This window comes from Prionailurus viverrinus, chromosome D3, assembly GCF_022837055.1.
Source record: "Prionailurus viverrinus isolate Anna chromosome D3, UM_Priviv_1.0, whole genome shotgun sequence".
In the NCBI taxonomy this organism is placed as follows: Eukaryota; Metazoa; Chordata; class Mammalia; order Carnivora; family Felidae; genus Prionailurus; species Prionailurus viverrinus.
In genome coordinates, this window is record NC_062572.1 from 22846081 (window position 1) to 22860024 (window position 13944).

General features: G+C 48.8%; 1 protein-coding gene across 2 annotated transcripts in view; it reads right to left on the reverse strand.

Annotated features, from left to right (window-relative positions):
- The window catches only part of LIMK2 (LIM domain kinase 2), a 59656-nt gene that overhangs the window by 2108 nt on the left and 43604 nt on the right, over nucleotides 1-13944 (reverse strand). For both annotated transcript variants that reach the window (XM_047827247.1, XM_047827248.1), the window contains 10 exons: nucleotides 12771-12876; nucleotides 12215-12411; nucleotides 10312-10498; nucleotides 9390-9476; nucleotides 7865-7996; nucleotides 7646-7702; nucleotides 5696-5761; nucleotides 4567-4741; nucleotides 3562-3617; nucleotides 2343-2500 (listed from right to left, as the gene is read on the reverse strand). In XM_047827247.1, the coding sequence (XP_047683203.1) occupies nucleotides 2343-2500; nucleotides 3562-3617; nucleotides 4567-4741; nucleotides 5696-5761; nucleotides 7646-7702; nucleotides 7865-7996; nucleotides 9390-9476; nucleotides 10312-10498; nucleotides 12215-12411; nucleotides 12771-12876 (1221 nt within the window). The remainder of the gene's footprint in view (nucleotides 1-2342; nucleotides 2501-3561; nucleotides 3618-4566; nucleotides 4742-5695; nucleotides 5762-7645; nucleotides 7703-7864; nucleotides 7997-9389; nucleotides 9477-10311; nucleotides 10499-12214; nucleotides 12412-12770; nucleotides 12877-13944) is intronic.

Sequence of the window (13944 nt, forward strand, 5' to 3'; positions counted from 1 at the left end):
GCCTTTTTAAAGATTCTTTCCAGTCCTTATACTGTCTTCACATCAATAGATCTGCTCAGGAAAGGACATTTCACAGACTCACCAGCTCTTCCCAAAGGGAAAACAAACACTGGGTTTCCAGTACTGTGGAAACAGTTTAGCTGCCCTGGAACCCTAAGATGGCTCAGGCTTACTCCACCTCCTCCATGTTTTTGTTTAACCGTCTTATCACCTTCTCAGCGGGGCCCACTCACTCTCACCACCGTATTTAAAATTACAACTTACAGGTGCCTGGGTGGCTCAGTCAGTTAAGCATCTGACTTCGACTCAGGTCATGATATCGCAGTTTGTGGTTCAAGCCCCCCATCGGGCTCTCTGCTGTCAGCTCGGAGCCTGGAGCTTGCTTTGGATTCTGTCTTCCTGCTCTCTCTGCCCCTACCCCACTCACGTCTGTCTCTCTCTCAAAAATAAACATTAAAAAATTTTTTAGGGGTGCCTGGGTGGCTCAGTCGGTTAAGTGTCTGACTTTGGCTCAGGCCAATGATCTTGCAGTTTGAGCCCCACGTTGGGCTGTGTGCTGACAGCTCACAGCCTGGAGCCTCCTTCGAATTCTCTGTCTCCCCCCTCTCTGCCCCTCCCATGCTCATGCTCTGTCTCTCTCTCGATAATAGATAAACATTAAAAAAAAACATTTTTTTTTAAATTACAACTTCTACCCTACACATCCTCTTTCCTCAGCTCTGCTCTTTTCCCCATACTATTTGTCACTTTCTTTTGTTCAGTGAAGTTTATTCTATCTATTGTTTATCATCTCTTCTTATTAGAATGTGAGTTCTAGGAGAGCAGGCACCTTTGCTTTGTTCACTCCAGTGTTCAGGACAGTGTCTAACACATGGTAGGCACTCAGTCAATATTTTTTGAGTGACTTGAACACAGACATTTAGAATGACTAGGAAAGGATATTAGCAAACAAATAGTGTAGCTTTACATTTTCTCCTCATGGTCTTACTCTGATGTTAGTGAAGGACTGCAGTCCTTTGGCCCATGAAGGAACAAAATGTAAAGCCTCCCACCAGCAAATCCCAACTCTAAACTTGACCTTGGAAACCATTTTATTTTTTATTAAAAGCAATTTTTTTAATGTATTTATTTTTGAGAAAGAGATAACACGAGAAGGGGAGGAGCAGAGAGAGAGGGAGACACAGAATCTGAAGCAGGCTCCAGGCTCCTAGCTGTCAGCACAGAGCCCAATTGTGGGGCTTGAACCCATAAACTGTGAGATCATGACCTGAGCTTGAAGTCAGACACTTACCCAGGTGCCACCTGGAAATCATTTTAAAATAAAGGTTATGTGCCAACTGGTGATCTTGAGGGGATGGAGCAAGAGAGTGAGGAGTGCTGGGGAGCACATTGGTTAGTAGATAATAGAAAATGTATACTTCCTGTGCTATATATTTTAGTAATACTTGAATTTTTTTTTTTTAAAGAAACAGGATTTTTGAGAGCAGGAAAAAGTATAGATTCTAGTTTTCTAATGTACAAACTTGAAAACAACCAGGGTAATAATGAAAACTATAACCTGAGATAAATAAAGGTCATTTAAAAAATATTTATTTAAAGGAAAAAATTAGTTAAATGAATAAAGATGCTCACTATAGTAATACCTATTGTAAGGAGAAACTGGAAAAACCTGAATATCTATATTACGTATATTATATGTTCAGACTATATCTTAAGTGAATTTCACATAGTCAACAAAAATGATAAATGGGAAGACTGGGTAGTATATTTTTTGCAGGGCAAAATATAAAACTTCTCTTTATTTGAGGGGTGGCTCAGTCAGTTAAACATCCGACTTCAGCTTAGATCATGATCTCACGATTCATGAGTTTGGTCCCTACCTCAGGCTCCTTCCTGGCAGTGTGGAGCCTGCTTAGGACTCTCTCTCTCTGCCCCTCCCCCATTCACCCTTTCTCTTGCTTTCAAAATAAATACATAAACTTAAAAAAAATTTTTTTCTTTATCTGAGATTATAGCTATATGAAAAAAAATGTATGTGTTTGGAACAGATAGGTGAAGAACACTTTTTCTGTTGGAATGGCACAGGTTTGTGTGAATTTTCTTGTGTTAAAATTTCTTTTCATGGCTGTGTCTTTGTTATATCCAGGTCACTCATGACAATGCCTTTGTCCCCCCTACCACCTCACCTGGCACATCAGAGTTGTTAGGGTGGCTTCAGTGGTTGGTATCCTTGAGCTCAAGGCCTTTGCCACCCTTGTGCCTGGGAAGGGCTTGGGGATGGCTGAAGGCTGGGGCAAGCATCCGGGCTTATGTGAGCTGGGGAGAAGGGGTAGGATACCAACCTGCTCTCGGGCTCCAGTTTGCAGCAGATGGCGGCCAGGGGGAAGAAGGCTGGGGGGCAGTCTGTGGGGACAAACTTCTCCCAGAAAAGCTTCACGTTGAGACCAAAGTCCAGTGTTCGGGGCAGGCAATCAGGATCTGCATACACCTGCCCGATGATCTGCAGGTGAGAAGATGGCTGGTCAGGAATGGGCTGTGGTGTGTGCGGCCATAGGGCAGGGGAGAGGGATACTGGTGTATGGACAAGAAGGATGGGCAGAAGAGGGAGGTAAAAACAAGGTTAGAAAGCTATCCTCCATGCCCAAACTTTGCTAGTCCAGACTTGTCTCTCAGCTGAGAGTCTGGTTACTGAGGAGGGTTTAGAAAAGACTTCTCTGCAGCAAAAGCACAATGTTCCAAATCTGGAGGAGGAGCTTCTATACATCCCACCCTGCCCTGCTGTGTGCCCTTGGGTCTATGTCCCCTGCCAGAGTTCAGGCTCTGTGAAGTGAAGTTCTGGGTCTGATGCATGTCTGAAACTTCTTGGCACCAGCCTCGTGCTTTGCACACAGTATATGCTCAATTGATCTCTATTAAAGAAAATGATTAAAAAAAACCCTCCTTCCATTATTCCAACTGTTCTTGTCTCTCCTCTACCACTCACCATTTTGTAGGAATTATAGAAGGCTCTGAACATATGTGTTTGATTGAGTGCTTTCAGACAGACTGAGCTAAGCTCCTAAGGGGAGGAATCTTTTCAGGACTCAGCCAATACACCTCACAGTGCTTAGAACTGTGCTAGACAGGCTAGCACTTCTTGTGATGGCTACTTCCACTTGTGGGGCTGAGGGCAACAGCACTATCAGGGCCTGGGGAATGGGGATCAGAGTCAAAGGTTACATTGGCCCAACAGCTAAATGGACAACCATAAGGACAGCCTCATGCCTTTCCTAGTGGAGTTCCGAGTCTCACCTGCCCCTTACCGGCTATGTGACTAAGAGGAAGCTGCTGCCCCTTTCTGAGCCTCAGTTTCCTCACCTGAAAAAACCCTGCCCAGTCCTTCTCATGGGACTGATGAGACTCAAATGTGTCAACAGATGTGTGATAACTGCACAACCCTACATTCATGTTGACTTTATGGTGAGCTACTCATCGTTAGGAGAAGCAGTCCCAGTTCTGAGGCAGGGCAGAGCCATTAGGCCTTCTGCCTCAGGCCTGGCCTCTGTGCAGGCCGGAGCTCACCTCGCAGAGAACGATCCCAAAAGAGAAGACATCCACCGTCTCATCGTAGCTCTTTCCTTGGAGAACACAGGAGAGCAGGCTGTTAGGTTTGGTCTCTTATCTGCTCTGCACTGAGTCTGGGGCCAAGCCAGGCCACAGCCAAGAACCAGGGCTAGAAGAGGCTCCATGGGGATGCCTTGAAGGCTTCCCAGGAGAGGTACCATCTGAACATCTTTCCTCAGCCCTGGGTGGGCTGCCTCAGAGAGATCTTATAAAACACACTATCCAAAATGAAACTACATTGGACATTGAAAGAGAAATGGATCAGGGTTCATCTGGACTCTGTCATTAGCTAGCTGTATGTTCCTGGGCAAACCGCTGAACTTCTCTGGGCCACAAGACTCCAAAAAGTGTTGGGGTGCCTGGGTGGTTCAGTCAGTTAAGCACCCGACTCTTGATTTCAGCTCAGGTCATGATCTCACAGTTGTGAGATGGAGCCCCACATCAGGCTCTGCACTGAATGTGGAGCCTGCTTGGGGTTCTCTCTCTCCCTCTCTTGCTCTCTCTCTCTCAAAATAAATAAACATTAAAAAAAGATCACCAACAGCTTAAAAAAAAAAAAAGACTCTAAAAAGGGTTAAACCAGCAGGCCATTTCTGAGACCTCACAACCCTGTATATTTCAAGAATCCCAGCCAGCATCTCTGGCTGGTTTGAGCATTATCCACAAGGGGGCACCATAATTCAGTTCTCAGCAGGGAGAAGAAAAGGCTAAATCTCTTGGCAATAAACAGCCTGAGCTCTCAGCTACACTTGGGGCACAAAAGCCACAGTCAGATCTCACCCTAAGCCCAGGACTTCAGGGAGGAAGGGGTTTATAAGGCCCAGTCTGGCAAGGGATAAAAATCATCCAGCTGTCAGCTCTGGGTACCCGGCCTTCCACTTCACCCAGGACTCTGATGCAAGATGTGGCTCCTAACTCCCCTCTGGGGACATGTCGCCTCCAGTGTCCAGTGTCAGGACTCACCATTCAGCATCTCAGGGGCCATCCAGTAGGGGTTTCCTACCACGGTATAGCGTTTCTTACGGTCATTCTTACGCAAGGTGCGTTTCTTAGTGGTGGCCTTCTCCACTGGGGGCTTTTTCCTCTCTTCAACTATGAGCCGTGACAGCCCAAAGTCTGCCACCACCACGGTCTTGTCCTGGTAGGACAAGGGCCAGATCAGGACTTGGTGAGGACATTCCCAAGAGAAATTGAGAAGGGGAGAAAAGGTATGTAGCAAAGGAGAGTCATAGCTCATGCTGTCTCTGGTAGATAAGGCTCAGTTATTTGTTTTCTAGCAGTCTGGTATCTGCTCCTCAGACTTCCCAGACTTGGGGGTGTTCACAAAAGAGCCCCTGGAGCCTGGAGGAGTAAGGCTCTGGGACTTGCAGAGTGGAACTCAGAAGCAGGAAAAGGGATTTTTTTTTCTTTTTTTTTTTTTTTTCACCCCATCCTGCCAGTTCCCCAAAAGATTTAAGGCATGGCTAGAACCAGGATAAGACAGAAAAGGATAAGGTGTAGGGAGTCAGTGGGGGGATTTAGAGGGAGACAAGCTCTTCAAATAGCTACAGGGCAGTCATGTGGAAAAAGGGTTACGATTGTTTAGTGTGGATCTAGAGGGTGGAGCCAGGGCCAGTTAGTGGATACCTGAGAAGCTAGATTCCAAGTTAATCGGAGAAATGACATGCTAACAGCCAGAGCTGATGGTTGGTGGGAAAAAATGCTGGCCCCAAACTGGCCACTGTACATTTACTAGCTCTATGGCCTTAGACTGAGGCTTCAAGGTGCCACAGTTGTAGAATAGGGTCCTCAGTGAGCTGCTTTACAGAACTATCGTGGTGAAACCAGGAAAAACAACAGGGCTCTTTGTAGTGTTAAGGAACTTCTGAAGTCCCTTCTAACCAAAGGATTTCAAAGGCTGCTACTGGGAGGAGGTATTATTGTGTCTGCATGTGTTTGAGAGCCCCCAGAAGACAGGGGAGGGCATCAGGCGCAGCAGGAAGGGTAACACAGGAGTCCTAGTGACACCTGAGGTCTAAAGCACAAGGACAGTCTCCTTTGTGACAAGACATGAGGGCTGGCCCTGGGGAAGCCCAGAATGGTTGGGACATACCAGCTTGATAAGGCAGTTGTGTGAGTTCAGATCCCGGTGGATGATGCACATGGAGTGTAAATAGGCCTGGAACAGAAGTACGAGCTGAGGCCAATGGCCAGTAATTCAAGCAGATGCAGACCCTGGAACTGGGGGAGACTGCTCTTCTCCCAGGCCATCCCCACTCAGCTTCAGAACCCAACATGGACCTTAGGGCAAGGGCCTCCTGCTGTCACCCCCTTGTCCCAACACTAACAGAAAGCCAAAGACCGCCTGGGCTTCCTCTCTCTCCCTGCTGCCACCTCTTGCCCATCCTTTGGTTTGCTGATCCCAACCCAGTGCTGCTCTAGACCCTCATTGCTCCCTCCCAAAGTCCCCAACTCTACTGGGCCCTGGCCCTTGCATGCCCCCAGCCCCTCTATCCATTTTATGTAGATCCAGGCCACCTGAAGTGAAGGTCCTCAGATGTACTGCTCCAGTCCCCCTCACCACCATCATCACCATAATCTCTGGCTTCAGCCACCCTCACTGCCAGTGATCAGAGAAGTGACTTCCTCCTGGCCAGCTGGCTCTATATTTCTGACATTCTCCTTCCCTGAGACTCAGCACCCTCCTTGTTCTTCTACACTATAACCTCTCCCTCTTCCTACCCCAATGTTTTCACACAAGTCTTTGCTATTTCCACTCCTAGTCTCCACTCCTGGCTCCTGTCACTCTCTGTAGCCACTTCCTTTTCTTTTCTCTTCCCCAGCAAATGTGGAAGGAGCTACTTCCCTCCTCCCCTGTCCTTTGCAATAATGCTTGCATCCCCTAGGCTCCTGGCTCTGCTCACATACCCAGGGAGCTCTTCCTGAATCATGGTAGCTCTTGTGACCTGCCTGCTTGCCTGTCCTTTCCCCAAAGGCTGCCAGAACTTCTCCCACGCTACCTGTTCCTGAGACTCCTGTGTGGCTGCTGTTTCCTTCTAGCCTCCTTGGTGTCAGCCCTTTTTAAAGCTGCCTTCTCTACATACGCTGATGCCCACTAACAGCACATCAGCTTCAGTCAACACTAGGTCTTCCCAAACCTGTTTCCCCAACATCACTGCCTCCCCAGTATCTGGTAAGTGACACCACCATTCTTCTAGGTACCTCAAAAAAGCACAGCTCTGCTCACAAAACTTCCTTACTTAAACATCTTTTACATCTGTCTAAAAAGATGCTTCCTAAGCATCCTAAGTAAAATCCAGACTCCTTAGCCTGAAATATAGGGACCTTAATGTACCCGAGACCAACACTGTCTTAATGGACACCACATGAAGAGCGGTGATTAAAGCTTCAGGCTTGGGGTCAGACTGACAAGCCCAAGCTCCGCTCTCTTTCTAGCTTTCTAGCATCAGCTTCTCATCTGGAAACCGGGGCTGTCATGAGGAACAAACATATACATGCATGTCAGTCCCTCAGCTCAGTGCCTGGCATACAGAAAGCACTCAGCGACTGTCCCTGGTACTACTACTACTATATAATTGGTATCATTCTTTCCCAGGTGAAATAGACTATTACTTCCTCTCTCCTCCCAGGTATTTGCTGCTATCATCACCTCAACCTTGGTGCCTCTCTGCCAAGAGGAACTTTTATCCAATTCTGACCCATCCTTCAGGGCTCAATTAGAACACTTCCCCCTCCTCTGATTTCATAGGCAGTGAGGTTCCCTGCTTGTTCCAAGCTCCTGCAGTGGCTAGACGCTACTAGTTTGCCTCTCCAGTTTTCCCTTGAAGATTTGGAATTCTTTGAGGTAGATTGTGAGCTAAGAAAAACAACTGGGAGCAATTTCAACAGCCCAGAAAGAAGCTCAATAAATAGCTGCTGACTGACCCAGCCCATACAAGCTGCCCAGGATGGGGTCTTTGCCTTCCAGTGCCTGCCTGCAGTCCCTCCCCATCACCACCTCACCACCACTCCCACACCTGGCAGGGCTGTTGGCAGAACTCACCATTCCAGATGCGATGCCTTTGGCAAATCTGACCTTCTGCTGCCAGGGGAATGGGTCCTATGGGAAGGGGGAATGCCCATCAGAGGCTGTTGGGACCTGTCCCATTTGTGGTCCAGGCCCCATGGGTCAATATCGTCTGCCAGTGAACCCTCCCTGCCTGTGCCCAATCACGCTCAGCATGTCCCTTTGTAGGCAAAGCAGCGAGGGTGGTGTGCTCACCACACTGCGCAGAAAGTCCTTCAGCGTGCCCCCTTCAATGTACTCTGTCAGCAGGTTCAGCTTCTTGTCCTTGTACAGCACACCAATGAACTTGAGCACATTGGGGTGGTCCAGGCTGCGCATCACCTTCACCTGGGGGTGACGAGGCCAAGGAAGGTGGATGGTTACTTTCCACTATGTCTTCCTCACCCCTTCCCTCCAAGGAGTCAGTCTGATAACTGTTACCTGCATCTCCTACCTCCAGTCTTATGTGATGGGGCAGGACACCTCCACATGGATAGGGATGCCTCACAGGCCTCACCCTGGGATGCTGCCTTTCTAGGAATTGTACTGGGGGGAACTGGAATGGGAGGGTCCAGGAGTGAAACAAAGGCCTGGAGGGCAATACCTGAACCACAGGAGAACCAACCGAAGGAATGGAACAACTTGGGAGAGGTGGTAAAAACTGTGTAAATGCTCAAGTGATGGCAGTTCTCTGGAAGGCCCCACTCCAGGCTCCCTTAGCAGGGTGTTCAGGTGGTGAGTATAATATCTAGTTGTCCTAAATTGGCCTGTTTTCATGTCCATAACCTCCACTAACTGTAAGCTCCTCTGAACCACATCTCATTTGTTACTGTATCCCTTGTACCCAGATCATGCTGTCTTTAGTAAATGTTTATTGAATAGGTCATTATGCTGTAATTTAGAAGGGGTAGGATATTCCTCTAGCGCTATTTTCTGCCCAGCTTTTAAGAAAGTGATTCTAGGGGCGCCTGGGTGGCGCAGTCGGTTAAGCGTCCGACTTCAGCCAGGTCACGATCTCACGGTCCGTGAGTTCGAGCCCCACGTCAGGCTCTGGGCTGATGGCTCGGAGCCTGGAGCCTGTTTCCGATTCTGTGTCTCCCTCTCTCTCTGCCCCTCCCCCGTTCATGCTCTGTCTCTCTCTGTCCCAAAAATAAAATAAAAATAAATAAACATTAAAGAAAGTGATTCTAAAATAAGTTTCCACCTAGGGGTGCCTGGGTGGCTCAGTCGGTTAAGCGTTGACTTTGGCTCAGGTCATGATCTCATGGTTCGTGGTTCAAGCCCCACATCGGGCTCTGTGCTAACAGCTCAGAGCCTGGAGCCTGCTTTGGGTTCCGTGTCTCCCTCTCTCTTTGCCACTCCCATGCTTGCACTCTGTCTCCTCTATCGAAAAGAAACATTAGGGGTGCCTGGGTGGCTCAGTTGGTTAAGTGTCCGACTCGACTTAGGTCATGATCTCATGGTTTGTGAGTTTTAGCCCCACATCAGGCTCTGTGCTGACAGCTCAGAACCTAGAGCCTGCTTCAGATTCTGTGTCTCCCTCTCTCTGCCCCTTCCCTCACACATTCTTTCTCTCTCTCTCTCTCCCTCTCAAAAATAAACATTTAAAAAAAAATAGACATTAATTTTTTTAAAAAAAGTAACAAAATAAAACAAGTTTCCTCCTGAAACCATTATTTAGTAAGATCTACTCTCTTCCAAGAGTGACACCACACTCCTAACCCCTACCCCACCTTTTTACCTCAGTCAGAAAAGTCTTCTGTGTTTCCTCATCACACCGAATTAACTCCTTCATGACCATCACTTTGCCCGTGGCTTTGTGTGTTACCTAGTTACAAGGAGGACAACTATTAGTGGTGCAGAGTTCTGGGGAAATATGTGAAAATATATGCAACTGGCCAACCCATCCCTTGGAAGACATACTGAGCCAGATCAGACTGACAGAATTTATGTGTAGAAGACACAGCATGAGGCAACAGGGGCCTCAAAGGGGAGCGTACCCTCTTTGGAGAACGGGGCATGCATAGAGGGGAGGCAAGAATGCAGAAAAGGGAAGTGAGGAGGCAGGAAGGGACACTGCCAAGCCAAGCAGGGGCTCTGGTTATCTGACAAAGGAGTGAGTCCCTTGGGTGAACAGAAGTCTGGGGACAGTAGGGGTCAGTGCCACAGACATGCACCAGGGAACTAGGTGGGTCAGGGTGAGCTCTCCAGCCCCAATGCCCTGAAAGCTGAGACACATGGCTTACCTGACCCCCCCTCCCAGCTCTCAGCAGAGGAGGAGGAGAGAAAGAGAGAGAGGTTAGTCCCTAAGACTGTTCATCAGGGAGGCAGGAGCCACTCCCCTGTGTGCTCCCTGCAGTATACCCAACAATCAGGCCTCTGGGTACCTAAAAACATCCCTGCCTGGAGATGGCAGGGCCATGGGCAACAACTCATCCCAACCTGGGTCTCCAGGTCCACCAAGCTCACTACAACAGCAACACTGCCCTTAGGTGGCCTGGGAGGGCAGGAGTGTAGCCCTCACACCATCACCTGCAGCAAGGAAGGGGGCCTGGTGTCCTGCAGGGTATGTATGGGGTAAGACCATGTGGTAAGAGCTCCCCAAAAGAGGGTGAGAGAAGGGTAGGGGGCCGAGAAGCAGACCAGCTGCTGCCTGTGCTCACCTTGATGGCCTGTCCAAAGAAGCCCTTCCCCAGGATCTCCCCATGGATCAGGTCACATGGCCGGAAGATCTGCTGTGAGTAGCTGCTGGAACAGCGGAGGGATTCTGAGCGGCTGATGTCACGGCTAAAGAGCAGGGGCTCCTTTGGGGAGCTGGGGCCAGGGGACTTGGAGATGCTGTTACTGCGCCTGAAGACAAGGAAAGATGAGGGTAGGGATAGGGTAGTCCTCAGAGACTTGCCAGAAAAACCATGGAGGTAGAAACCCCAAAGCTACCTTACCACCCTATCCATCCCAATTTCTGTAGTTCAGGTGCTATGATGAGGGGAAGGAACTCTTATGTCAGACAGACATGCCATTTTGGGGCTACAAACATCAGTAGTTTATTTAAGTACAATAAAACCACATTCAAAGCAGGAACCCTATAGTGCTCAATATAGGACAGCACTGTAGGATGGTAACCCACCACTTTACATGCCTGCTTGATTCAAGGTATGGAATTGGGTTAGAGTGGTATCCTACCACCATCCGAAAAATGACCAAATGGGATTCTGGCTATTTTGCTCATTTTGTACCTGTCTATATTTCCTGAAATTTAAAATAATAAGCATGTATGATTTTTACAGCAACAAAACCAGTGTATTTACATTTTTAAAAGCAGCCAGTAATAATAATGGTTGATAACTGTTACCAACTTCCTGAAGGACAAGAAAGGTTGAAGTCCACAGCACTGCAGGTGAATTACAACCCTGCAAACTTCTCTCCAGCACATCTTCCTGTTCCATTTGGGCTACCCAGAAAGGACCATACACAGGCTTCTCAACTCTTGCTCTTTTGCTCTGCCTTCCACCAACTATGCCCACAGAAGCACACAAGGTGTGCTGCCTTCTGCAGTATGGCCCTCCAGAGATCTGAGCAGTCCCTAGCCACCCCACATCTTCCTGCTTCCAAGCCATGTTCTCAGGCCTTCTCTGCCCTCTGGCACCTCACCTCTACCAGCTCACTCGTTCTGAGGCCACAAAGACAGCCAGAAGTGCATGCCCGGAAATCTGTGGGGAGGGCCCTGTTTCCAAAGATGCCAGTCAAGGGCCCTGAGTGATTCAGTCTGTTTGATCAGGAGGGCGGATAAAGACCTGACTCCTAATGATACTAACAACACCTCACATTGAGTTAGTGCTGACCCTGTGACGTCACTGTGCCACTCTGCATTCCTTTCCACACTGAATCCTTACATAAAGGATTGTCCTTACATAAAAGACAGCCACCTTTGTCTTAGAACTCCACTTTATAGATGCAGAAACAGAGGCTTAGAGACATGAAGTGATGTGTGAAGGGAGGGAGCTCAGCTCAAAAGCAAGGTATGGGTGTGTCTACCTGGAGAGCCACTGCTCCAGACTCCTGTTCTTTCAGTCTCCCTATTTGGCACCTGTATCCAGGGTGATTGCTCCCTCCCCATGGACTTGGAACTATGAGGTTTTGATTGTTGGTCCCTCAAATCTAAAACAGCTTGCATCCATCTCTTGCTTTACAGTTTTCAGTGTTCTTACTTCCACTTATTAATTCTTTCTGTGCCCCAACTCCAGCCTCTGAACCCCATACTTTACCCATGGGCCATGCTGTCCTTTGGGAGTCAGCATTTCTGCCTCCTGAGTTCAGCTCAGAAGTTCAGTGGACAGAGCCGACTCTCTGGTTTCTAACGAAACCTGGCAGATAGCTGGGTCAGATCATGTACAGGCCCTGGCTGTGAACTGTGATCCCTATGGGGAGAGCTGGGTCAGCACAATCCTCATGGCCCATCTCTGGCCAGCGGGTTTCCTTCCTAACTCTGCTGGCCTCCCAAAGTCAGCTCAGCCTCATCTGAAGGATAGGCATGGGTCAGCATGGAATCAGGGTGGGAGGCAGCACCTCAGAGAGCGTCTCCTTAGTGTTCCTTCCAAATTCTCCTTGGTGTCCAAGGTGCTGAGAGTCGGGGAGTGTCCAGCATTCTGCATGCGGGGAGAGAGCCGTGCATCCAGCCGCAGCTGGTCCAGACGCTGGGAGACGGGGTCATGTTCAATCAAGAGCTGAAGCGTCTGGCTTGTCTTGCTAATCGCATCCTCTACCTGTAGCCAAAAGCAGTGTAAGGCTGGCTCCCACAGGCTGTCCCATCCCAGGCCACCCACTGTCAGCCCACATGATCTTAGCACAGTATGGCCAATGCTCAAGTTGGCTAATGGTGGCCTCTAGCTGCCAGTAGCCCCAGTGCCCTCTCACTGGCATCCTGTCAGATATCCCATCTGTCAGGCCATCCCTACTGCCCTGAGAATGTGCCAGGCTGACACAGGTCATCAGTGGTCACAGGCTCAGTGGCAAGACAAAGAGATAGACTGGGGGTGGAGAAAGGCAAAGGTCCATAGCTTGATCTCCCAGAGGGTCTATACCATGTTCCACCCCCACAAGACAGACTGGACACACACTGTACCTCTTCCACTCGGAGTGTGCGGACAGGGGTCCCATTGATCTCCAGGATGCGGTCCCCGGGGTGGATGGCATTGCGGTTGTTGGGACTGATGTGCATCCGGTTGACCCTGGGCCAGACAAGAGTTGAGGCAGGAAGAAGGCATCCTAAAATTGTGCTTGACCAATTTTACTTGTATAGGAAGGTTCACCATGCCCCAGGCCCCTACATGCCTGCGAGGGGATGCAGACAACTCACAGGGGAAATGCAACACCCTTTACAAGATGCCTCATCTCAGTGAAGGGCACCCCCACTCACCCAATGGCCTAAGCCAGAGCCTTGGATGGCATCTCCCCTATCCGGAGTTCTCTCACTGCTCCACAACCCTTACCATCTTCGAGAATCCTGCCTTCACTTCATCATCATAGTTACCAACATTTCTCACCTGGATCTTTCAACAGAACTGGTCCTTGGTCTCTACATCTGTTCTAGATTTCAGCTCAGGCCACAATCCCAGGGTCGTGGGATTGAGCCCTGTGTCAGTGTGGAGCCTGTTTAAGATTCTCTCTCTCCCTCTCTGCCCCTCTCTCCCAGCTTGCACATGCCCTCTCTCTCTAAAAAGAACCTCTGGTCTAGACAGATATCTCAATGAACTAAAGAAGCTCAATCACCTCTGTTCTTCAAAAAAACTACCCATCACCAACACCATTGCTGATGTTTAAGTTTTTATTAATACCACCCTCTACATTTCCAGGCTTGCTCCTCTTCCATCCAACATCCATGCTAGCAATCCCTCTAGAACGCTAACCTGGTTGTATCACCTTGTTGCTTATCCCTTAAAAGACCTGCTGAGTGTTCATAATCCAGGCCCTATATAACTTAATAGCCCCCTTTTCTGACTATTCCCAACCACCTAATTTACACCAGACACGATCATAGACTCCCACCTCTGCCCTGAACACAAATCCCTCCCATCTTCATCTAATGAGGTTTTAGTGCAGATCTCAACTCTTGGTGACTTCCCCAACCTTAATACCTCTCACCTGTACTGCAAGCACCTAGTAAGTGCACAATCGCTATTTATAGGGTTGGCAGCCATAGATTCCTCATTACTGGTATTAGACGAACACAGGCTCTTTCCCCATCTGGTCTCTGGCCTGGACCTAGGATGAAGTCTTAACCTCTTTCTCCTCCATCC